General features: G+C 35.8%; 1 protein-coding gene across 4 annotated transcripts in view; it reads left to right on the forward strand.

The window, feature by feature from the left end:
* The window catches only part of EPHA7 (EPH receptor A7), a 168653-nt gene extending 150694 nt beyond the window's left edge, over positions 1-17959 (forward strand). For all 4 annotated transcript variants that reach the window (XM_077774677.1, XM_077774678.1, XM_077774679.1 and 1 more), the window contains exons 11-17: positions 615-800; positions 1393-1454; positions 2862-3071; positions 3781-3930; positions 11601-11794; positions 13052-13207; positions 15143-17959. In XM_077774677.1, coding sequence (XP_077630803.1) covers positions 615-800; positions 1393-1454; positions 2862-3071; positions 3781-3930; positions 11601-11794; positions 13052-13207; positions 15143-15257 — 1073 coding nt within the window. In that variant the 3' untranslated portion in view covers positions 15258-17959. The remainder of the gene's footprint in view (positions 1-614; positions 801-1392; positions 1455-2861; positions 3072-3780; positions 3931-11600; positions 11795-13051; positions 13208-15142) is intronic.
* The last annotated feature ends 8982 nt before the right edge of the window (positions 17960-26941 follow it).

Raw genomic sequence — 26941 nt, forward strand, 5'->3', positions numbered from 1 at the left:
GACATTTAATTCCATGCAGAAAATTAATATCTGTGACTTATTTTTTAAATAATAAAATATTATATTCTATGTATACAATATATATTTTTAAATGTTAATTAATTTATTTTTGAGGGAGACAGAGCATGGGTTGGGGAGGGACAGAGAAAGAGGGAGAGAGAGAATATCGAGCAGGCCCCGATACTGGGCTTGAACTCAGGAACTTTGAAATCATGACCTGGGGATCAAGAGTCAGATGCCTAACCAACTGAGCCACCCAGGGACCCCTGTATACAATATATTTTCATGGTAATTATGCATTTTGTATTTGACTCCCTTAAGTTTAGCAGTCCTAGTGCATAGGAATTCCAGACTTTGAAATCTTTAAAAAATACTTGCTTCTCAAACTATAAAAGCAATAGCAATGTTTAGAATTTGCAAATGGGTCCTCATGCTTTAATCACCAGTGTACATTATATACTGCATTTCAAATCTAAAGGTTGTTTCTAAAAAAGTTTTTGCTAATCCAGTTAAAAAATTATAGCTGCTTAAAAGTGTTTTCTGAATTACGCATTTACTTTGAAAGAAGAAATATTTTTGAGATTAACATACACCTGCCTGTTCTATTACTTCAGGAGAATTTGGAGAAGTCTGCAGTGGTCGTTTGAAACTTCCGGGGAAAAGAGATGTTGCGGTAGCCATAAAAACCCTCAAAGTTGGTTACACAGAAAAACAAAGGAGAGACTTTTTGTGTGAAGCAAGCATCATGGGGCAGTTTGACCACCCAAATGTTGTCCATTTGGAAGGGGTGGTTACACGAGGTAGATATTGATACCTTTCATTTATCAAGTGGACCGTCAGAAATTAGTGTTTTGTACCTAATTAAAAACTCAAATTATGAACACATTGTGTATTCTAAATGAATATTTTTTCTTGGTATATAATGGACTAAATTCTTCGTTTATGTTACTACCTCTGAAAAAATCAGGATAAATGAAGGGAAGATTAGGGTAAAAGAATAACTGTTTATCTGCTTATCAGATAAACAGATGGAATGACTGATATTTTCATTTAGCCTCAACAGCCATAAAAGTGATACACTTTAAGGTTTTATGTTTTACATAAAGTGTCATTTTTTTCTGGGTTTTGTTCACAAAGCGAGAGTCAGAGGAACACACTGATTTTGTTCTTTAATTTTGTGAAACATAACTATCTTCCAGACAGACATTTAATAACTCCGAGCTTAGCAGCACTGGGGACATTAGAAACACTCAGCTCACCCATTCAGCCTTGCAGAAGAGCACCATGCATTTTATCAAGGGTGAAAAATGGGAATAAGCCTGAGGTTTACGTTATGGCTCCTGAAGCAACACTTTTTGTCTTATACGTATATATACATTTTTTTAATTTTAGGGAAGCCAGTCATGATAGTAATAGAATTCATGGAAAATGGAGCCCTAGATGCATTTCTCAGGGTAAGTAACAGAATCATCCTCCCATTAAATATACTACCCATGCTACCACTATAATTTTTACTATTGTTTACAGCATAAAATGTAAACATTATAAATTTTAACAGATCAGAAAATTGCCTTCACAAAAAAGCCGATTAAATTAAAGATCAGAAGCCTAGTCTAGATTGAACTAGAACTTTTTGACCACATAAGTGGTACAGTGTAGTTTAAAAAAATAGTTTTCATTAATGTAGTCCCTCAGATGTAAAGCATACTACTTGAAGGTCTTTACTCTGAATACATGGTGTAGAGTAACATTTTACCTTTGCACTACAATTATAAATTCAATACAAAGGTAATGCAGAGAAGACTAAAAAGTGATATACCTCTTCAGTACTGGCATGATGATCCCAATTCTGTTCTGTGGAACCATTTCATATTGCTGTGTGAACACTGAGCACAAAAGATAGAATTACTAACATTTTTAGAAATTAATAATGTGTGATTATTTTCATAATAATTCTAAATATATAAACATACATATTTTTGCGCTGAGACTTTCACCTAAGAATATAAACAGACGTTAGCCTTATTCCAAATGGCAAGGAGAAGCTAATCTAAAGAATGAGAGGACATGCAGTATTATCATACATAATCTGCAATGATACATTCAACTTAAATTTATAAGCAATGAGAAGATTTAGGGGAATCTTTATTAATGTGTAACTATCAACTCTTGGGAATAAAGCATCACCCGGCAGATTTATCAACTCAAACCAATATCTCCATGCACTGTATTTATAATTCAGTTGGAGAAATCTGTGAGTTAGAAATGGGTTAGAAATATGGGGCTGCCAGTCTGGTTGCAAAGAGCTCTCGATCCCATTTGCTAGTGCATCTGGTTTAGAGAATCTTTGTTGCAGGTAATGTTCCCACCAGTAACAAAATGGGGAAAAATATAAAAAGCAAACAAAGTCAGCCAGTATAATCATTTTTTTCCTTTCCCTTTTTTATCAAAAATTTTCTCCTTTCCCTTTTTTATCATTTGGAGAAAAAAATCTTAATACATATGTTCATCCCCTTATATATTTCTAGACTACTTCTATAATATTTTAGCAAGTGGAAAAACTTTTGCCTCAAAAATCCTGCATACTTTTGGGCCTGCGTAACCTGATTCTGTTTTTAATCAATATAAATAACATATCAATGTAAATAACTAAACAATTCCCAAAAGTTTATTTGGTATTATTTGACTGTCAGTTGTATCAGCACCTGTTTTGTTTTTTTTTTTGGTACATGTCTGTATTCAATAGAAGATTAGTTAATTTCTATTATGCTCTAGTAAATCACTAGTGTGCAGACATTTTTAATGATAATTTTTCCCTTTGAAAGTAGAGTGAAAGGATGTTTATTCTTGTCTTCCTGTAGAAACATGATGGGCAATTTACAGTCATTCAGTTAGTAGGAATGCTGAGAGGAATTGCTGCTGGAATGAGATATTTGGCCGATATGGGATATGTTCACAGGGATCTCGCAGCTCGCAATATTCTTGTCAACAGCAATCTTGTTTGTAAAGTGTCGGATTTCGGCCTGTCCCGGGTTATAGAGGACGATCCAGAAGCTGTCTATACAACGACTGTAAGAAAAAGTCTCTTACTGCACCTCTTCGTATTCCTGAGATTTTCCTACCAAGAAAGCAGGACTCAATAATACAAAACTGAATGGTAGAAAAGAGGCAAATAGATCTCAGCTTTTTGTTGTTACTGGTTTTCTTTTTTCCTTTTGGAAGAACCATATTTGTTTTTCCACTCTGCATACAGACGAAGAGAAGTAAGATAAGAATGGCAAGAGGCTTTTGTCATATCAGGGTGCTCACGTACACAGCGTACGATTGTATACAGTAACACCTAGTTGCTAGTTCTCATAATTGTAGCAGAGAAATAGAGTCCCATTTTAAATAAAGATTTCAACAGAATATTAACTATGCTAATTCTTATAACTTTTGAGACATTAGCAAAAAGGAAAATATATGAGGATTTAGTTGAATTTTCCCACATTTCATTCCATTTTAATAGTTATGTTGCCTAATTTGTCATTGTCTTTTGACTAGACTCATGGCCTAAGACCACCTAAGGGCCCATTAAATTGAGTGGCCTTAAAAACGAAAACTTGTAATGACATTTTAAAAACAGATTAGTAAGTTTAAACACACTTAGAGAGATTCAAGATGGATACTGCTGAATTGCTAACCAAATACACAAATGTTTAACTGTAGCTTTATAGTTCTGCTATAAATGATTTCTAAGTTATTATGCATATTTAACATTTTAATTTCTTTGCATAACAGGGTGGAAAAATTCCAGTAAGGTGGACAGCACCTGAAGCCATCCAGTACCGGAAATTCACATCAGCCAGTGATGTATGGAGCTACGGAATAGTCATGTGGGAAGTTATGTCTTATGGAGAGAGACCTTATTGGGACATGTCAAATCAAGATGTAGGTGTTACACTATTTAAACAAAAAGGATTTTGTACATTAATATCCATTATTATTGGAGCATGTAGGTAATCAATGGCTCATAAGAAGAAACTTTTATAGCATTATGAAAATATGACTGCTGAGTTTTCACAATCATTCCCACAAAATGACCATAAATTAGTGGTTCAGTTAAGTTCACTTTGAACATTGCTTTTTCTTTAAAAAAAAAAAAAAAACCTCTCTCAATATATAGAAGCTTACAAAGGATCTTTATCCTGAGTGAAGATAATGATGCTGTACTTGTAGAGCTGTCGTGGGAAAACCACATGAGCAAAGGAGTCATTTGCAGAGGGGAGGAAGGAAGCCAGTGTTTTATTTTGTCTTTGAAGCTTCTCTCTCTTTTTCTTTTAATGTTCTCAGTAAACCTTTTTAACTTGTCTACTGTTGGTTGATTTGATTAAATTTTAATTTCATGAGACAAGCTAAATCTTATGATCAATGCTGGTAGGTGTTCCATAGTGATATTTTAGAATCTAATCACAATGGGAGTACTTTTGGAAACTCCTAAAAAGTCAGTACTTGTTAAATATGTATCCTGTTGCATACTAAGGCATAAAACACGCTATGGTCCATTGAGAAAAGAAGATGATGGCAGTTCTAGAAGGGATACATCTCACACCAAGAGGCCACTGACAAAACAGTACAGCATAAATGCAAGTGAATATTTGCTTCTATTCGGTTGAATTTTATGAAATGGACATTTTTGTACATCAGAAACTTTCAAATACTGACAGATTTATTACAATTAAACTTAACTGAAAATGTGAGTGAAATCTAGAAAAAAGTAGGGCAAGTATAAAATCTAGGAACATACTCTGGGTTTGAACTAGCAATCTGGAGAAAACTTTGGTTCATAGCTAATGAAAGAATTTTCCAAAGAGGCATATTGGATGGTCCAGAAGCAAAAGCTTAGCAAAGCATGTGGAGACCAACCAAATAGATACCCTATGCTAGCACAGAGCTCTGCACGCTGGTAGCGATTTGATCTGCAGAGTAAGTTGGGGCAAATTGATGAAAGGCTTTTATGAAGGAGTTTAGAAATGGTACAAATGCACAGTCATGAAGAATAAAGAAATAAGTGCTACTTGAGGAAAGTCTAAATCGCAATTTAAAAGAAGGCTATGACCAACAAACTGGAAAAGTCAGTTTGCGAAGTACTATAAACATGGACAGCACTAGAAGCTGAGTAAAATTAAAATTGAGTTATTTTTCAAAAAGATGTTATGAATATTGTTACATAAAATCAGTATTTTGGATTTGAGTTTAGAATTTACCATCTCAAAATCCTATGGTCTTAAAATTTGTAAATAGTTATTTTTGACACCTAGAATCAGATTGTTTTTGGTAAGGTTGTTTTCAGTAAATCTCCCCCCAAATTTCTGAACGAACTGCAAAGTTCACAGCCTGACAAGGTGGCGCTTTTAAGTCATTTAAATCTTTTGGTGTTTTGAACTGAGAGATGACATGAAACTTTTTTGTATTTTTGGTTTTGGTTTTTGTTTTTCAAAGATAAAAGTCTATATGATGAGTCCGTTTGGCAGAGGCAAAGTTGTTAGTATTTGACAGGACTCAGTGTCAAAGATTTCATGGACTGTCAAAATGTAGGCAAACAAATCCTTGGGGCAGAGAAAGAGAAATATTTACATTCCCCAGACACTCAGTGGAGTTTCATTTCTTTTGACACCTTCCTTCTGTACTAGATTCAAACATAACGGGAATGACAGGAATATAAGATGACTTAAATTCAAACTTCACTTTACTTCTGAAAACAAATATTAGAAATGGTGAAGAAGAAAAAAATCTTCAATTTTAATTTTTAGAATCCCTTAAATATTGTCTTTCCTGAAAATGAAACATGAAAAATATATAGTTAGTATATCAAAAAATAATAAATATTTGTACTGATCAAATGAAATTATTATGTCTACAGTGATGTTTACATCTGATCTAGAACATTTAGCACCAGCTTTCTTCTTTTTTGTAATTTTGAAGGTCTGAATTATAAATTCCTACACTAGTTTGTACATAGTAAGGGATTACCTACATAGCTCAGGTTTTTAGTGAAATTTATATTACTGTTCCTCTTGTAGGATAATATTAATTATTTTATACTTATGCTGTTAAAGCGCTATTTGAGCAATTATATGTATATGTTTCAAAATGGAAATGGTGAAAAAAATGAATAATTCAAAATAATGAATTTCATTCTGGCAGAAAATTCTCTATATAAGAGCTTTTTTGCTTGAAATCTCTGGTAGGAGTTCATGGAAACACTGAAGAGATCTGACAATCCCCTTATGCATGTGAAAATCCTGTATATGTGTGAATAGATTGTGGGAAGTTTGCTTTCAACAGATTTTCCTAGATACTACTTTTTTAAAATTAGGTTAGATTCATTTATTAAGTGAATTAAATTAACTTTATATTGTTCAGATTTAGTTTCTAGGAGTTTGTCAGGAATTTTAGAAAGCCTTCAAATTTCAAATGCCTTGGATTTAGAAGACTTTTCATAAGACACCATGAAAACAAGATGTAAATTGATGGTTATGTTTCTAAGCAAATCCACAAAATTCCAGGCTGAGTGCTGAAGGGAAGTTTCTGTGATCTTTCTGAGCAGACAAGCATATTATAGAAGACAGTGAGGTAGATAGTTTCCAGAAGGCTTTATCTGCATGCTGGGCAGAGCAGTGAGCAAGAAAAACTTGGGAAAAGGTAGTATGTATGTGTATGATGATACCCACATTCAAACGGGTTACCACTTGATTAACAATTGAATGGATTCTTATTGTATTTTGACATACTTGTTGCTTTCTTGAATTTTCACTGCAATGGAAGCAGTTAGAATTTAGTTATTTGCTATTAAAATAACTAGTATTGAGAGTGAATATCCCAAAGAAATTTCTCATTTTCATTCTTAAAAATCTGCAGATGTTTAGCCCTTTCCTAAATGGCTTTTCAAAGAAAATTCTTTATATATGTAGATTCAGTCAAACATAATAAATATTACAGAAATTGAAGATATTATTTGGCATTCACAGCAGCTATGTCTTAATTAAATGTATGTCTTAATTAGTTCAAATAAAATTATTACCCTCGAATTTTTATGTTCTTTAGATAGATTACATTTTTTCTGTTTATAGTACTCTACAAAGTCATTTGTTTCCTCTTTAACCTAAGCCAATAAATTGTTAGTTTAACTAGTAGTAGTCATAAGGATAGTAAAAAAAAAAAGAAAAAAAGGAACATTCCATAAAGATATTGGACATAAAGACAAATTCTTAAAGTGGGTCATTAAAAGACATTTAAGAGCTTCAAAAATATAATAATACACCTTAACTAAATTTGCTCTCAGTTAAATTGTGAGCCTTCAACTTTTCCTTTTGAAAGTCACCACTAATTTACGACTTTCTATTTTTTATATTATGATAGCAACAAAATTGTGACTTTTTTTTGGTAAAACTTTGCTATAATCCCATATTTGGAGTCCAGAATATTTTATTTCATGAACCATGGGTCATACATTATTGTGAGGTTAATGGAATAGAGATGAGCATGAGCAGAGAGCAGAGGTTTGTCATGTTAGATCCCATTTTGAGTTATAGGCCCATTATCATGAGGTCTTTCTGTGTTCTTTTTCCTCTTAATGACAGTGGTCATACTCTGATAATACTGAAACACTTCACAGCAAGCAACTTTGGTGTTTATTTCTAAGTCTTTCTTTACAGTATATACCAAAGCCATGCACCCAGTTATATCCCAGTGGTCTTTTATAAATATCATTTACCCATCACTTCCTGTTAATCTGGGACCAGTCTAGAATTAGAAATTGCTTAACATTTTTCTTTTATTAGAAGATTAAGGCTAGATCTGGGCAGGTAGGTGCCTGTCCAACAGATTTCTAGAAATATCACATAAAGATCTTTAAAATGAATTCTGTGAATAATTATGTAATGCTCTAAGAAGTGTAAATTCAATCATTTCACCCACGTGCCTTATTTCCAAGAATGTATAACTATTTGCAGAAAGTACTTCTTATTTTCCCAATTGGAAATAAAATGCAGCTAACCAAATAAAAGCTGCAGAACTTCTAGATTCAGTTTGTGCCTGAATCATCCCCCATCGGCAGGTTTATCCTCAAAGGGGAAGTATACCTTGGATTATGACAGCTGGCGCTCAATAGAAGCCGAAGGTTCCCAGCAGTTATCTTTAGTGCTCCAATAGGTAGGTGCATGATTGTTAATAGGAAGTTTAGGGTCCCCAAGTCCATTCCCAATAGAGAACATCTTTTATTTTAAATACTATCCTTAGCTGCTTTTCCGTTAAAAATGTGTCCACCACTGTATACATCTTTGAAAGCCAGACATTTCATATTATGCTGAAATAAATATTTTCCTGCTGTAATAATAGAATATGAAATCCCTATAATGCAACAGGACAAACTACAAAGGTTCATTAACTCGTTCCTGTAAGAGTCATTTAATGGTATTATGTTCATTGGCACAAAGACTTAAGAACATATTGTGCTCAAAGATGAAGAATTCTAAATGTTTTTATGAAGACTGGGAGAGCTGTTGAGGAATATTAATGTCAGGAGGATTATGATCAGATTTAGATTTATACTTAATTTTGTTCTTTTAATTTTATTTTTAAGTAACCTCTACACCCATCCTGGGGCTTAAACTTAACAATTCCAAGATCAAGATTTGCTTGCTCCATGGCTGAGCCAGCCAGGTGCCCCTAGATTTACATTTTAAAAGATTATTTAGAAGGAAAGGAAAAAGGAAAGATCACTCTACATGCATTGTTTCTTTCTGGACATCTGAACACAAATCACAAGCAGGGACATAGGTTAGAAGGTGATTGAAAGTTATAAGGATTGCACGAATGTTAGCATGAGAAATTGTCCTCTCAAATCAGAAAGATACTGCTTATGTTCAAATACAAACAACCTCAAATGTAAGGAAAGCTACTCTTTTCCCAATTAAAAAAAATGCCTCTCAAGTATATTGTTCATTTTGAATACATTAAATTTTAGAAATTGTTTATTTACTTATTCAGTTTAAGTCACTGTTTAAATAACTTAACTGAGCTTTCCAAAGTACATCATTTTTACTTGTATTCAAGTTTTTTAACATATCGCCCCACTGAATCCAAGTATAGGGCTGTCATTGGACTGTTATACAAAGCCATGGAAAAGTCTTTGCATTTAATAACAGTTTTTTAAATTTAATTTCTCCTATAATTATATATTTGTGATTTTTACAGTTACCATTGTATTTGTGTAATGTATAGCTTTCTGAAGTCTGAATTTTATTCTTTATTTTATTTTTAATTTTTTTAATGTTTATTTTTGAGAGAGAAACAGACAGAGTGCTTGTGGGGAAGGGGCAGAGAGAGAGAGAGAGAGAATCTGAAACAGGCTGAGCTGACAGCACAGAGCCTGACATGGGGGCTCGAACCAACGAACTGTGAGATCATGACCTGGGCCACTAGAAGCCTAACCAACTGAGCTACCAGGTGCCCCTGAAGTCTGGGATATTTTAGAGGACTGCTTACAAGATACATAACCTTTGTAGCAATGAGATCATAAACAAGGACATTTTTAAATTTCTGTCCTTTGTCCTTCATTAGCATTCAATACCAACACTGATTAAGGTCACCTAAGGCTAAGGTTTTTATTTTTCTTCATAATTGTTATTCAAAATAGAGTACTTCTCCTATGGTTTGAGCACATATATATATATATGTATGTATGTATGTATATATATATATATATATTTAAGAAGAAGCATCATTAGAAAATGGTGACTGATGACTGGAAAGGCCATTAATTGATTAGTAAAAGGTTTTAGGGAAAGTGAGAAATTCAGTTATAAATATAATATGAGATGCTTATGGAAAATCCAGTTGAAGGTATCTAGTAAACTGATGTATAAGACATACAATATAGTAATCAGGAGAGAATTTCAACTGAGAATTATGTCTTATAACACTTTCCAAAAATTAGTGTATTTAAGTGAACCTATTTACCTTTTAAATTTTATTAATTTGCATATAGAGATTTTTCTTAGAGTGTATTTTTTTCTTATACAAAGGAATTTCTGTAAAAATTGTTGAGGCCAGCTAATTTATTCATTCAGTTCTGCAACCTTTTACATTTTAATGTGTTATTCTGGAATGTCAACATGCATCTTAGTGATATGTTTCCCTACAAATATTAAGTTAATCAATATCTATATATCTATATCTATATATATATATAAAGTTTATTTACTTATTTTGAGAGAGAGAGAGAGTGCAAGCAGGGGAGGGGCAGAGAGAGGTAGACAGAGAATCTCAGGCAGAGCCCAGTGCAGGGCTCGAACCCACCAACCGCAGGATCATGACCTGAGTTGAAACCAAGAGTCAGAAGCCTAACCAACTGAGCCAGCCAGCCGCTCATGTTAATCAGCATTTCTTAAAGTCAGCATTTGTCTACCTCCTCTTGCTTTTATTTTCTTCAGAAACCTTAGGTTTCCTCTTTGATTTTTTCCAGAATCATTTTTTTTATATTTCTACTGCTATTTTGTCAGTCAATATAAAAAAAAGTGATTCGTTAATCCCCTTTGATATTATTCTAAAGTTTTACAAGTCCCTCTTATTTGTGTTGTTTGCCTTGGTAATTATTTTCCTGTGCTGTTCAGATTTGTAACAATTTCTGGCTTTTAACGTTAATTTTTGCTTTCCATTTAAACAAACAAAAAAAAAGTCTGAATAATAAACTTTAAGACTTTTTGATTGCCATGTACCAATGTTTATGGAAACTTATTTTCCATGAAAGCTTGATACAGTGTTTAGGCTGTTACTAGATATAAGCAGACATCAATGTGCTGATAAAAGTTTAACAACCAGCACTCTGACTGGGAAAGCCCTAACTTGTAACCTTCCCCACTTTCCTGGTATAACTCTCCTTCCGTCCTCTTCCCCAAGGCTGATTTCAGTCTGCCAGTGTGAGATCAATAACTTGGAGCTGGAAAGTGATGCTGTCACCTTCATGAACCACTGTATGCTATTCACACCAGCACATCACTATTTAACACTACATATTTCATAAGTATATAGGCTCTATGGTATTTAAAGTAATAGTGGGCTTGGTAATATTTTCTATCATAATACATTCTGCATTTTGATACCTTGTTTGTAAGTGTCATTTGAACTCTGCAAAACAGTGACACTTTTGGGGGGGTTAAATTCGGGGTAACTGATACCTTCTTACAACTTGAATTCATAAATTTATGGATAAATATGTACATGTTCAACTATATGCAAGTAAAATGCTTTCATAACATATTCTGCTTTCAAAACCTATGGGATGACATTAATAGTTTTCTATCTATTGTACCTTGAGTGACTTTAATCGCTGCTCCCTATTGCAGAATTAGCCAGGAAGTGTCATGATAGCATGCTCTTCATGCAGCCCTTGCTAACATATTTAAGGTTCATAGATGTTTGGGGAAAAAATATGTCTTTTGTAAAGCTTCACGATGTGCTTCAATCTTTTCTGATTAATAACTTTGCCTACTGAATGATCCATTTTATTATCATTGAATCTCAATTAATAATATTTTAAATGTCCCTTTGGCTATTAGGTTATAAAAGCAATAGAAGAAGGTTATCGTTTACCAGCACCCATGGACTGCCCAGCTGGCCTTCACCAGTTGATGCTGGATTGTTGGCAAAAGGAACGTGCTGAAAGGCCAAAGTTTGAACAGATAGTTGGAATTCTAGACAAAATGATTCGAAACCCAAATAGTCTGAAAACACCCCTGGGAACTTGTAGTAGGTAAGAAATACCTAAGGGAATGGACTCTGGGAGACATTCAAATACTCACTTAAACCATCTGTCTTCCCAGTCTTAACCCAATGGCAAATTGACATTTGTGTTAAACTGTAAATCATGTTAAATTTATTGTGTTTATAAAAGTATTTTTTTTCTTTTCAGATATCTGGCTTACCTTTATTGAATTAGTGTTTAAAGGAACCTATTGTTATTGTCTTTTGTTTTTCTTAAGAGTTATGGTAGATATTGCTGGCTCTCATTTTAGAAGACTTTCTAAACTGGAATTTTGTGTTGAGGTGGCATTCCCCATTTTAAAATCATCATTAATATTATGTGGGATTTTATTATCACTATTGCTTTACTTTCTTGCATCCTATATTTTCTTGTTTTGCTTTGAGTTATTTAGTAAAATGATTCGTGAAGTTAAAAGTTTATGAAAGAATTCAATACATGATTAAAGAGATGGACTCACTAAAGAGAGTCCAAAGCACTCTATTCATTCTTTGTGTTTGGCTTGCTCTATTGAAGGTGTCTTACAAATTAATAAGCTTCAGCTTCCAGTTAAGCCTGATGCTCTTGTCTGTCCTGGTCTTCACGCCCCTGTGGAAGTATATTCACTGGGAACTGCAAGAGTGTCATTAGTACAGAGAAGACGTAATGTTCTCAATTGCACCACACGGTCTGAGCAAGGTAGCTGACAGCCAAATGTGCTTCCCTTACTCCCAGTCACTTTTGGCGAAGCAAATGAACAAAAAAATATGCACTAATTACAAATACTGTTGGTGTGCTTTTAAAAATATATAGAAGATGCAATCTGGTGGTCATCAAATCCAAACAAAATGTAAGTTTTGGATTTTGTAGTTATTGGGCCACCTTCTTTACACATTAGATTTTTTAATTTTTTTAATGTTGATTTATTTATTTGGAGAAAGAGAGGGTTAGAGAATGAGCTAGGGAGAGGCAGAGAGAGAGAATCCCAAGAAGCCACCACACTGTCAACACAGAGCCTGACATGGGGCTCGATCCCACAAACCATGAGATCATGGCCTGAGCCGAAACCAGGAGTCAGATGCTTCGCTGAGTGAGCCACCCAGGTGCCCCTACACATTAGATTTTTGTTAACATATCTGTTTATTTTTTACTACAACATCAGTTAGAATGTGTAATTTTACTCTTTATACCCTTATACATTTTTGTGAGCCCAGGCATTTCTTTAGTCGTTCATGAATAAATTCGCTTTTCTGTTTCATTCCTATCTAGGCCAATAAGCCCTCTTTTGGATCAAAACACTCCTGACTTTACTACCTTTTGTTCAGTTGGAGAATGGCTACAGGCTATTAAGATGGAAAGATATAAAGATAACTTCACAGCCGCTGGCTACAACTCCCTTGAATCTGTGGCCAGGATGACTATTGAGTAAGTTAAAGCTCTCAAAATTCTATTTAAGCATTTACTAGGTACAATCCAAGCTTTATACATCAGGTCATTGTCCATGAATTACAGAGGTGTGAACCACAAAAGCAGAGAGAAAAGCATCTCTTTAAAAAGAAGTGTCCACTCTGTGCCAGGCATTATGCTAAACAGACCTTTGAACTTACAATATATTCTTAAACTCTCACAGCAACAATTCTATTATGTCGATAGTTCTGTACACAATAAGGCGCAGGCTCAGAGAATTTAAATATTGTCCCTAAACTGACCCAAGTAGTAAGTGGTAGCTAATGTGTCTCCATGGCCAGTATTCTAAACACTGCACAGTGAGCCGCCTTCTTTCCTTAACCGTGTATCATTTAGGTGCCTATTCACTGAGGAAACTTTCTCCATTGCAAGGGAGGATTTCTTTCACCACGTTTGTATGACGTTAAAAACTCAAAGCTTCATACCCAATACCACATTCATCATGACATCCACTATGATTACTTTCCAAAGAAGTCAAAGGAAGCTTAATTCAGTTAGCTATAACTAAGAGTTTCACTTCTGTTTTGGAAGGTGTGTGATTGATTCACTTTTTTTAAGTTCATTTATTTATTTTGAAAGAGACAGAGAGCGTGAGTGAGAGGAGGGGCAGGAGAATTCCAAACAGGCTCCAGGCTGCCAGCACCGGGCTGACATGGGGCTCAAACTCACAAAACTGTAAGATAGTGACCTGAGCTGAAACCAAGAGTTAGATGCTTAACCAACTGAGCCACCCAGGTGCCCCCATTTTTTTTAACCCAAAGACTGACAGTAAAGCAACTTCTAAAATTGCTACGAACTGAAAGTAAAAAGAAAAAATTGTCCTTTGTGGTTCCAACACAGATTATGTGGTTCTATAGGACATCTACTTCTTATCTCTGAACTTCAGCTTCATTTGCTGCAACGTAACTCTTTCGGGCAATGAGGTTCCTCTCAGTCAGCGTGTTTGAAAATGAGAAGCAATTATCGAGGTCCCATTAGCGGATCCAGTTTGTGAATTTCTCTGCAGAGGGTTTCACATTTTTCAGATGAGAAGGCCAGCAATCAGCTATTCTTTCCTGGCATGCCAGGAGGGGGCACCTGCGTGAATTTAAGCATGTGCGTGCTGTCTTGTTCGGTTCATTCTGAGTCACCATGTGGGTAGAGCTGGCATAATTACACCTTCTCTCTCCAAGACAGTCTACTTCCCTGAAAAATGATGTTTCTCAAAGTCTTCTTAGACTTTGTTGTACTGTTGCTATACTTTGGCTGCTTGCAAATACCTAAGCTCAGTCTTTCTGGCTATTAGGAAAGGTAAAGGTACATACACAGATGCAGTTAGTTTATGTCAAATTTAAGCTATTTAACATTTGCACATTTTAGAATTTTTTTTTTCTAAAATGGAGGCAAACAAACTGAAATGGAGTTGAGGATACAATCAATAATATTCACAGAATTGCCACGTGATAATTTAACCCAGTATAAATCTTTTGTGATCCTTGAAGACTCTTGATTTACTAGACCCCAAAACATTTACATTCCTACTCCATCCTAGTGGAACAGTGAAAAATTTTGAACTTCGCTTAGGTTCAAGAATACAACATTTCAAATAACATTTCCTAATCTTAAGTTGATAGTAATTTTAAGACTTTGATAATTTCTTGGACAAAATTTCAAATCAGTTTAAAGATAACTCATGGCCAATCCATAGCCTGCAATGTTAGGTTCTTATGAAGGAATGAACTGATGAAGTTTGCCAGTCAGACCCGCTGCTGGGATGTGATCCTAAAACCCAAGACCACTAAGATAAGATCTGTTTACCCAAGATAAATAGATGTTTTAATTAAAGAGCTGATGACAGTTTCATCCTAAATACGTTCTTTGAAAGGTAACTAACAATGCATCTGTCTTTTGCAGGGATGTGATGAGTTTAGGGATCACACTGGTTGGCCATCAAAAGAAAATCATGAGCAGCATTCAGACTATGCGAGCACAAATGCTCCATTTACATGGGACTGGCATCCAGGTGTGATAAGCATTTCTCCCTCGTGAGGGAGATTCTGGACTGTGAGCGAACAGTGCTGGCCTTCGGTATATGCATAAGAAATGCTGCTAGAAGACAGTTGATGTCCTGGGTCCTTCCAACATGACATCGAAGACAAGATTTAAGAAGCACCTACAGACTTGAACTCCTAAGTGCCACCAGATTACATAAAAAAGGGAATTTAGGATCCACCCCCGGTGGCCAGGAAAACAGCAGTGACAATAAACACAAAGTACTACCTGAAAACATCCAAACACCTTGAGCTCTCTAACCTCCTTTTTATCTTATAGACTTTTTAAAATGTACATAAAGAATTTAAGAAAGAATATATTTGTCAAATAAAATCATGATCTTATTGTTAAAATCAATGAAATATTTTCCTTAAATATGTGATTTCAGATGATTCCTTTTTAAAACCATTTGTGTTTATTCTTCATAAGGACTTTGTTTTAGAAAGTTGTTTATAGCTTTGGACCTTTTTAGTGTTGATCTTTGACACATTACTACACTGGGTACCTTTGAAAGAATCTCAAATTAAAAGAAAAAAACATAGCATGATTGAAAATATATCTCCGTCAGAACATTGGTATCCTTTTTTGTGCCATTTTATTTTGTTTAATCAGTGCTGTTTTGATATCATTTGCTAATTGGCAGGTAGTCAAGAAAACGCAAGTTGCCAAGAGCTCTGGTATTTTTTAAAAAGAAATTTTTTTGTAAAGATCAGACAACACACTATCTTTTCAATGAAAAAAGCAATAATGATCCATAAATACTATAAGGCACTTTTAACAGATTGTTTATAGAGTGATTTTACTAGACAGAATTTAATAAAAAACAAAAAAACTCAAATTGTAGGTTTATGACTATAAAAAAAAAAAACACGAGGCACTTCATCTAAAGAGTGTGGGTGAAGGCAAGTCTCTGAGAGCAAGAACTATCCAGTGTTATCTAAAATTTAATCTGAGCACATCAAGATTTTTTTCAATGTTGAGACATTAGGAAATTTAGGAGAAATAGTTGACGTATATTTTATATCCTATTCTGTTTAATGCAGTCCAAACGTGAAAAGAAAGGAGTAAGTTTTATATGAGAACTCTGAAGCCTGAGAAAAGGGGCAGTTCACATTTTCACCTTCCAAAAACAAATTTGCTGCACAGAATATCACCACTGCAGTTTTTAAAGAAGTCTTTTATTTGTGAACACTGATGTAAGAAAAGTATTAAATGAAAGAACTCTTTTTACCATAGGAGGAAGAGGTGAAGGATCTGTTTTTTTTTAAGCTTTATTTATTAAACCATATTATTTGATTACTGTGTTAGAATTTCATAAGCAATAATTAAATGTGTCTTTATAGATATTTCAGGAATGTATACATATTGTGAGTCATGCTTTCAAAGTTATGAAAATCATGAACTACCCCAGAATTGAACTGTTGTACTTCCAAAGAGAATTGGGCTGTTTATAATGATTTTAATAGAGAAAGATCCCAGGGATCGGTCATAATTGGTCTTGTTTGATAATGTGGGCATCCACAAACAAACAAATAACAGAAACAAAAACCTGTAAATGTTCCTTTGTAAAACTTGTAAATTTTATTTATACTGTCTTGTTTTGTACACACATTTCTCTGTAGTGGGCTCTGAATACATTGAAAATGCACTATATTTTTCTATTTTACTTGCAGAGCATCACAAAAGAACAGGTATTTTCAGTGCTACATAATGTGTTTTCCCACATTTAGGACCAAAGATGGCTATAGAAAAAACTCAAATGGATTGCTTCCCAAACCCCTCCCCACCCTTTTTTTTTCTTTTAAATCACTGTACAGTGTTATTTGATATTTTAATTTATTTTTCAATTGACTAGAAAAATCATTTTAATTTCACCAAAATGTTTTTTGTCCCTAAGGAACAAAATAATCTGTAAAATAATTTTAATTAGCGTAATACAGTCACCTAGACACTTCCATTTGTAATCTTTGTAATAGACTGTAAATATATTTTTGGAACTATAACACAATGTGCTTGAGGGTTATTTTTCAGTGTCTGCAGTGTATACAAGTGTTTATACTGAGTACAGCACTTTACAATCCTAATCAGTAGCATTGGCCTTTGAGAGAATGAGTGAGAGAGTTTGAGTGAGTGTTCCTAATTCCGTTTGGATTCTAAACTCACTAATAATGAAGTTCTTTTCCTGTTCATAGCTTAAGGTGCTTATTTTTTCTATTAAAATTAAATTAACAAAAAGCCATTCTAGAAATAGAAGACATAGTATGGTACATGCAAACGGTGTCTTTCCTGCTTTTTTCTAGCACTAGATTTATAGTTGAGTAGTCTTTCTTGCGTAGAAGGGCAGAATAAAAGTTTTTTTGAGTTTTTTTTCAAAAATAACTTTTTTCTTCAGCAATATACCTCATCTGCCTTAAATTTTTTACAGCTCTTTACAGGGAAAGGGGAGAAGGGATGGGAATGTCACACAGCACAATAGAAAGTGTATGAATACATCACTCTCTCATTTGTAGGTTTCTTTTCCTGACCAACATTATGATTTTGAAATACATGTATGTGAAACAAATATTCAGAGAAAAAGAATTAACATTGTAATGCTGATTGTAATACTCTCTTCCAGAAAGAGATGAAGTGGTATAATGATAAGAATGTACAACTTGCACCTTGAAATCTTTTTTTTTTTTTTTTTTTTTAATTTATTTATTTCTAGNTTTAAATCTTTTTTTTTTTTTTTTTTTGATAAATGTGTGCTCAGGGGAGGAAAGGTAGAGAAAGCAAACATCAAAAATCGAAATCAAAAATTATAAAAATGCAAAAGGAAATGGCCTCCTTGCTTTAATAGAGCCACCTTTTTTTAGAATGCTGTCTTCACACTCGACTTGTGTTTTGCATTCAGTACTGAAATAAAAGTCACTTTTATTACATCTGAATCTAACATTTTCTCAGCAATTGATCGGCCTTGTTTACTAGGACTGGTGGTTGATGCTTGTCAGAGCACTATTAGTTGAATCACTTTGTATACTTATGTAATCTACATTAGCTAGTACTATTTAGGACTATATTTTAATTGCTCCTCTTATCCGTGTTTTTAAGACAATTAAAATGGTGTAACTCACCTTTTTTTTATTTAGGTAATGCTGATATTCTCCCTTTTGTTTCCTGAGTAGCCACAACGGTGCTGCTCACTGATGTGCATGTTCAAATAAATTACTGATGTGTATTTTTTTGCTCTATGTGGAGAAATCATGGGGAACTCGGGGCGAGATGTGCTTTTTGTTGGTTGAATTTGTCCCTCCTTGCCTAAGAATTACTACAGGGGTCATCCTTTTATAAGGACAAACTGCTTTTGAACAGTGTCTTCAATGTATCAAGCACAAATAACTCTTTCTTCAACACGAATCATAAGTCTCTTTTTACCAGCTTAAAATAATAAACGAGTCTATTAGACAATGTAAAGAAAATCCTGTCTCCAATCATTGGCGGGTTCCTTTATGTCCCTTACTCATTTATTTTTCTTACACGCTATCATGAAAGGAGAGGTCTTGAGTGAGGGTTTCATTGAAATATTTCAGTGGACCAATCAGAATAGGAAGAAAATTAATAGCCACCTGCTTCCCTTCATCATTTTGCATAGTGACTTAATTCTACTCTAATTATTACAGAATAACAAACTGAGACTGTATCTGCAAAGAGCCATCCTATCAAACACTGTAGTTAAAACCTCTTATTTGAAACTACAACTACGTGGGACTAACAAGAATATTTGCCTGAGAAGGGAGATATTTTGTCATTAGACCCTGACTCATATTTTAGAAATTTGATATAAAATGGCAACTTGTGGAGTATCTGCACTTAAGATGCCGCAGGATGCAAACATAGGATCCAGAGCAAACGGAAAAGGTGATAAATCTGGCTGGCTGACTGGGATGTTTCCCATTGACCACGGACACCGACTCAGCTTGACCCTGAAATGAAGAAAACTAAGCACTCTTTATTCGACAGCAGCACCACTTAAAGATCAATAAACTCCTAACAATAATCTAAAAATGTTTTCAAAAATGAGAATAGACTAACACCCATTGAAGCACCATCAATGCTCATCACTTGTGCTGCTGAGGCTCAGGCTAGTCAGAACTGAAATGCAGAGTATAATCTTGAAGTCTTAGCTATCCCTCGGTATTCTATAGGCAATGCACTCATGAAGTTCACGGAGTAGTAATTATACAGCTCAAAACACCGATGGGCAGTCATAGGATCCCTTAAAGCCTGGACTCACAAGTAGTCCAAAAATATGCTGTCCTGCCAGCACTCATTTCCCTATCAAACCATAAAGCCATTAAGGATATACAAGTCCTATCACTAGGGAAAAGATAGATGTTAAACTCATGGTGATCATCAGTAATAATTTTTTATTAAAGCACTTTTTTTTTAATGTCTATTTTGAGAGAGAGAGAAAGAGAGAACATGCACACGAGCTGGGCAAAAGGCAGAGAGAGAGAGGGAGAGTGAATTCCAAGCAGGCTCCACGCTGCCAGCACAGAGCCTGGTGTGGGGCTCAATCCCACGAACTGAGAGACCGTGACCTGAGCCCCAATCAAGAGTCGGGGTGGCTTAATGGACTGAGCCACCCAGGTGCTTCTCTTGAAGCACTTTTAACTCCTATTTTTACCTTTTCTTTTAGATTATTAGCTGCAATGAAAATTCAGTATCAGTTTTGAGGAAAGCTGCTGAAAAGGAAGACACATTAAGCCCAAAGGTAATCAGATTCCTGAATGCAAAAGATGGTAACTACTGATACTAACGGATGATAAAAGACAGTGCACGGGGACGATCGAACCTTCCAGCTCCTCTGAGGCGAACACCATCCTCTTGGCTTAGTGTCCCTGACCCCTCAATACCCGTTACCCGCTGCTCTTCCTGCTCTGTCTAGCACATCTCAGCTTGAAGAATATGGGTGGGAGAATATAATATTTCAACAGGAATGCTTCTGTGAGCCTCATTAGAGTTAAGTGCTGTAAGGGGATATTTTTTTTTCAAGTTCAATGATTGAATGTAATTAAATCTATAATTAAACAATAAAAGACCTCTTCTGATTGACCTTGAGGTTAAAATAAATTTAATTAATTGATCTAATTTAATTGGACCGATTGCACAAAGTTTGGTAAGTAGCAATAAGTAGCTCAAGTGTTCTGCGGGTATGGAACAGCACTAGGAATCCTTTAAGTGTGTAACAGTAGTAGCAATTTCTAAATTCCCAGCATTTGATGATTTGGAGATAGTAACAAGTGAGATGTCCTCTATTCCAAACCTCCAGAAGTAGCAAATAGAGCTCAATCAGATACACCCTGCCATATGTACATCATTATTTCAAATATCCCAGACTGCTACTGCTGAAAACTATTCTTGTTTTCCTTTTGAAATTCATGGCCTTTAATTAAGTATACTTGTGGATTTTATACATAATTAAAGAATGCACCGTATATTTTTAAAAGATGTTCATGGAAACTTTTGTTTTAAGCACTGTTGGGCCTAGTTTAGTAAAGAGTAAACGTATGCTGTTCAAATCTCACCATCTCATTGTGTAACCAAAACCAATTAAAGACAATGACCGGACATCAAACTCTAGGAAAACAGGTAGAGAAAAGTAAACGATATATGTAGAACGAATGTTCATATAAGTCACATGCTTTTAAAGATATTTTGCAATGCATGCAAATGAGGCAGACAACTCAAGAATGCTTTTTAAAAGTGATGTGAATTTGCAGACACTTTCTGCACTGATAGGATAGACTGTAGCAAATTAAAAGAGAAATTTGTAAACTTAACTCGACATCCCTCTGTCAATTTGCTAGGGATACATACATTGTTAACATAAAAAACGGGACATAATATGAGGCTAAAATGTGCTCTTTCCAGAGGAAAGAGACCCACACATTCCTTCAGCTCTGACATTTGCAAAGTAGTTTCAAGAATGCACTGGGTGGGGCATCTGCCAGCCATGCATTATTGTAAATTTACGTTTTCACTAGATCTTCGCCAGTTGCACACCAACTGTATTCACCAGAACCCAACTTAATGGGAAAAAAACAGGAACCTGGTGCCACAAACAGACCTGCTTAGCTGAAAAAATGGAAGAGAGTGAACATATGGGCTGTTGCTGCGAGTTCAAAGGCTGCGTTCATCAAAAAGAGGTGTTACCTGGGGTGCCTGGGTGGCTCAGTCGGTTAAGCATCTGACTTCAGCTTGGGTCATGATCTGGTGGTTTGTTGTGTTCAAGCCCCACATTGGGCTCTGTGTTCACAGCTCAGAGCCTGGAGCCTGCTTCAGTTTCTATGTCTACTCTCTGTCTCTCTCTCTCTCTCTCTCTCTCTCTCTCCTCCCCCACTTACACTCTGTCTCTGTCTCTCTCTCTCAAAAATAAACGTTAAAAAAAAAAAAAAGAAGTGCTACCTATTAGGTCAGGTGTGGTGTGGAGCCAANACGTAAAAAAAAAAAAAAAGAAGTGCTACCTATTAGGTCAGGTGTGGTGTGGAGCCAACAAAACAAGGAGCCACTAAACCTCCTCTGATCTATTTACAGACCAAAGCCAGGAAACACCAAATAATACCATCCTCCATATTTTGAAGTGTATGCAAAAGGCAGGCATAAATTACAGGAAATCCAGAGAGTTGGAAGGGAAAGCCGACTTTAATGAAAGAGGGAATGAAGAACTACTGGCAATTCTGACCAGGAAAAGGCTGTGATAGGAAAGGAGTTTAAGGGACCACAGTCTGGCAATGTTATCTGAAATACGAATTACTCTTTATTTTTGGATAAGAGCCATCGAATGTACTCTGTGCTTCCACACCTTTGCTCTCCATGTTCCCATTCCCCCTTACTTTTCTAATGGGGGAAATCCCTTTCTTCAAGACACATCTCACAAGTTTCTTCCTTCAAGTCTTCACTTCCTGCCACCCCGCAACCAGAATTTTCTTTCCTGGGCTTTGCTTACCCTGCTTCGCTGTGTCACATTATCTGTATGTGTATCTCTTGCACTGGATCAAGTACTCTTGGAGGGCAGAAGCCAAATGGAAATCTTTGTTTTAAGTCCTTTGGGACTTAGCAGTTTCTGGCACTCTGTACACACTCTATAAATATTTTAGAATCCTTGAAGTGCAAATTAATTCAAATTGTGTTCTTCTTAAAAGGTAGTGAGGATCAGGTGCTCTGAAGGATGAATGGGGTGCAGCAAAGGTGGTAGTGAACCGGGTGTTGAGGGAGAAAACTAATTTCAGAGCACGGTTGGCTGCTCTTGTGATAGGTTGGGGCAGCAGAGATACCCCAAGGGACCCAGAAGAGGAGCACAGAGACGTGGACACATGTGAGAAAAGGAGGCAGAAAGAGCTGATTAGTAAGCAAGACCAGGATGCACCAAATGCAGGATCTTGCAGATGTTGGAAAGGAGGAGGTATCACTGGTTGTAAATAACAGAGCAAGATGAAAGAGGAACTTGAAATCAAGCAGAAGAAATTGGACTTGATGAGAGAAACAATGAAGGGCTATTTACCAATATCTGGTTTGATGAGGCAAAGGCACTGCAAAAATGTTTTTCAGGGAACAGTAATCTGCAAAAATAAATGAGATGTGATTGTGACTAATTTAAAATCAGGCTTAGATAAGGGAGAAGAGTGGTTTTCTTCTTCTATAATGAAAACACCCCTCACTCCAGCTCTCAAACTCAAGGCAGTGTCAGTAATTCTATAGTTAAGTAAATTTATAATAATAAAGTTGACTTTCGCATGGACCAGCCTGTAAGTCTACTTACGATTTATTTACATTTGAAGAGGCAGTGGTGGGTGATGGCAGAGGGATTGAAGATAGACCATGTGAGACTAATGCCTATCACTACATGGGGAACATGGGGCAAATGATTCAATTTCTGTTTCCAGCTTCCTATCTTACCTGAAAAATAGACATAAATAGCACCCACTTTAAGAGTTGTTGACTTTGTCATTTGATACCTGGAAAGTACTTTTTAACAATAAGTACTCAATACATGTTAGCTCTTATTATTTCTTTGGGAAAGATTTTTGTTTATATTTCTAATTATTTAACAAACACTTATAAACACACTGCTGCGGATTATGATCCAACACACAAATGTATTTTAGACTCTAAATTATGTTTTTGCCCCAAAGTTCACTCTTATCCTTTTCTTTCTTCTTTTTTTTTAAATTGTCATTAATCATATCTCTCAAGTCAGTAGTACCCAAAGAGTCAAACTTCACTCATCTGACCATAAACAATCATTCACTATGTCCAACTGATTTTACCTCTTTGATACCTCTGGAATCTACCACCATCCTCATGGCCACTGCCCTAAATTAGGTTTTCATCACCTCTCACCTAGACTAATGTCACATCCTCCAATCTGTTTCTCTTTCTCTAGTCCTTTTTAATTGCAACTTTCAGAGCTATTTCTCTAACACATGTCTGACTGATCATGTTTACCCTCAGTTTAAAAGACTTTAATGGGCCCTCACTAATTGGAGAATTACATTCAATTATGTAACATAGCATTATCAGTTGGGATCCTGCCCTTGTGATCTTCACCATTATCACCTCCTGCCGGACTGAACAATTTGTGTCTCTGGCATACACAATTCTTTCACAGACTCTTGTCATTATGGGTTTTCTGAAGGGGGCTAGTGAATGTATTTTACTCCTATTAAGTCCAATACAGATTTAAAGGTTGGAAACAGTTTCTATTTCTATACATCAAAGCAAGAATATGTAATTAACTTTAAGACAAATATTAAGTTTGAGGAAAAACACATAATCTCCCTCAATTTAGAATTGATATCACAATGTCATTTTTTCCACTTTTTATACATCTCCTTCAATAACTTGAAAACACCTCTGGCAATTAAGAGACAAAACATCATTTTGGTTAATAAACAGTGCATCCTGAGTTATAGTGCAGAATTATGTCTTTATGCGTACATGCTAATTTACATTTTGTTTCGTCTAAACATACATTTTAAGTTTTATCTTTCATTGCTTTTTATTCAAGAAGTGGTGGGGAGATGTCTGCCTGGCTTTATTCTACCATCTTGTCAGGAAGTAGGAAAACATTCTCTAATTTTTATTCACCCAGTTATATAGTATTTTACATTGTTTCTTTACCTGTCAATTATCTTGCCTCAAAGACAGGATTTCAAACTTTTGTGTCCAGCTCACATTTCTATTCCAAAGCCTGACACGGTGCCGGCACCTTGTAGATTCTTAAGAGGCATGTGTTGATTGAGAGTCATGTGACCCTCAAGCCCGGGACTCTGATCCTCTAGAAGTAGGTCCCAACCCAATGCATGAAGACCATTCTCCAGACCTGAGCCTCTTCATCACTCTCATCCTACTAAAGAGTGTCTTTCTTCAATGTCACAGAGGTTTCCCAGATGCCACCCTGTGCTGTTCCTCACGTGGCCCTCACCTTGGACCTTAGAGCTATGTATAACCCCATCAGAAGCCTCAAGACCATAGTAACACAATGACCAGGCGCTTCGTACCAACACATAATCGAAATGACATCAGCAATTGCGGGTCACATGTTAATTTTTGATTGGAGAAGGCATCAGATTTAGGGGCGCCTGGGTGGCTCAGTCGCTTAAGCATCTGACTCTTGATTTCAGCTCAGGTCATGATCTCACGGTTCCCGAGTTCTAGCCCCATGTCGGGCTGTGTGCTGACAACACGGAGCCTGCTTAGGGTTCTAGGTCTCCTCTCTCTGTCCCTCCCCAACTCCTGTTCTTGCACACACTCTCTCTCAAAATTAAATAAACTTTAAAAAATAAAAAAAAAATCGTATTTATATTTAGTTAACTGCTCACAGACTTTTTTGATTGGAAATGGTTATATAATTATAACTTCCTCATTTCAAAATACCATTCTGACTAGTTAAAATATGGCAACTGCCATAACATCTAAATATTTCTTCTCCCCATCTTTTACTACATAATCAGTGAACCACTTTATGCATTTTCCTAGCCTTATCGCTACTTCTTTCCTTTAGCAAGATGTCTGTATGGCCTTAGCACAAGGCAATATCATACCATGTAGTCTGTTTTCTTGACGTTAACATTCTTAAAATGCATACCTGCATGCTTTATCATTTACTTATGCGTGTAAGCTGAGTCAAATAGGCTAAGCATGTGCTTCTCTAATTCTGACTCTATCTCTATTACCTGTTCCCAGTGCAGCAGCATACCCTGCTCCTTTCCCAGGTGGTATGTTTGGGAAGAGGGCTGAAGTGTCTTTGCCTCTGCTGCCTTCATACATTCAATGCGTTAATGATACCCACCAAAATCTGCTAATAGAGACATGTATTCAATTATATACGTTTGCCATCTTTTAGGAGTAAATATATTATCATGTTTCTTACTTTCTTTCCTGTAATAAAAAGAGATTTAATTTCCTATTATCATAGTGCAAATTTTCTCTATGCATGAATTGTGTCCATGGAGTTGCTGCAAGGGAGCTTCCCTTTCCTATATTTACCTAGCATTGCCTAGAAGCTGAATAAATAGTGTTTGCACATGATAGGTAGTAATCAAGAATTTCGACTAAATGAACAACAATATAGATGCCATTGGGGATAAAAAATACATTTCAAGTGTAACTGAAATACAGTTTTACTTACTTGATAGTATCTCAATGTTGACTACTAAGAGTTTTTTAATTTTTAATCTTTATTTCTTTATTTTGAAAGAGCGTGCGTGAGCAGGGGAGGGCCAGAGTGAAGGACAGAGAGAATCTCAAGCACGCTCCATGTTGCCAATGCAGAGCCAATGTGGGGCCAAATTGTGGGGAAATCACCATGAAGTGGTGATATCATGACCTGAGATGAAATCAAGAGTCGCTTAACTGGCGCTTAAGAGGCGCTTAACTGGCTAAGCCACCCAGGCATCCTTAAATATGACGTCTTATCCAATCAAAACTCAGGCTAACCAGGTGCCCCTTGACTACTAAGCTTTAACTACTATCATGTGTAACTCCATATAAATTTAATATCAGTGAAGAATTTTCACACTTAGGGAGGTTAAATAAGAACCAAGTTAGAAGGAAAATGTAGAAGCTCTCAGGTGTAGAAGTATTAGTCCCGGTTTCACCATTTACTGATTCCTTGACCCTGGCAGAACGATTCACACCTATGAAGCTCAGTTTTCTTATTTATCAGATTAGATGTATCTGCCTTCCTTTTTTTTTTTNGGGCAAAAGGCAGAGAGAGAGAGGGAGAGTGAATTCCAAGCAGGCTCCACGCTGCCAGCACAGAGCCTGGTGTGGGGCTCAATCCCACGAACTGAGAGACCGTGACCTGAGCCCCAATCAAGAGTCGGGGTGGCTTAATGGACTGAGCCACCCAGGTGCTTCTCTTGAAGCACTTTTAACTCCTATTTTTACCTTTTCTTTTAGATTATTAGCTGCAATGAAAATTCAGTATCAGTTTTGAGGAAAGCTGCTGAAAAGGAAGACACATTAAGCCCAAAGGTAATCAGATTCCTGAATGCAAAAGATGGTAACTACTGATACTAACGGATGATAAAAGACAGTGCACGGGGACGATCGAACCTTCCAGCTCCTCTGAGGCGAACACCATCCTCTTGGCTTAGTGTCCCTGACCCCTCAATA

This window comes from Crocuta crocuta, unplaced genomic scaffold (assembly GCF_008692635.1).
Source record: "Crocuta crocuta isolate KB4526 unplaced genomic scaffold, BGI_CrCroc_1.0 scaffold247, whole genome shotgun sequence".
Lineage (NCBI taxonomy): Eukaryota > Metazoa > Chordata > Mammalia > Carnivora > Hyaenidae > Crocuta > Crocuta crocuta.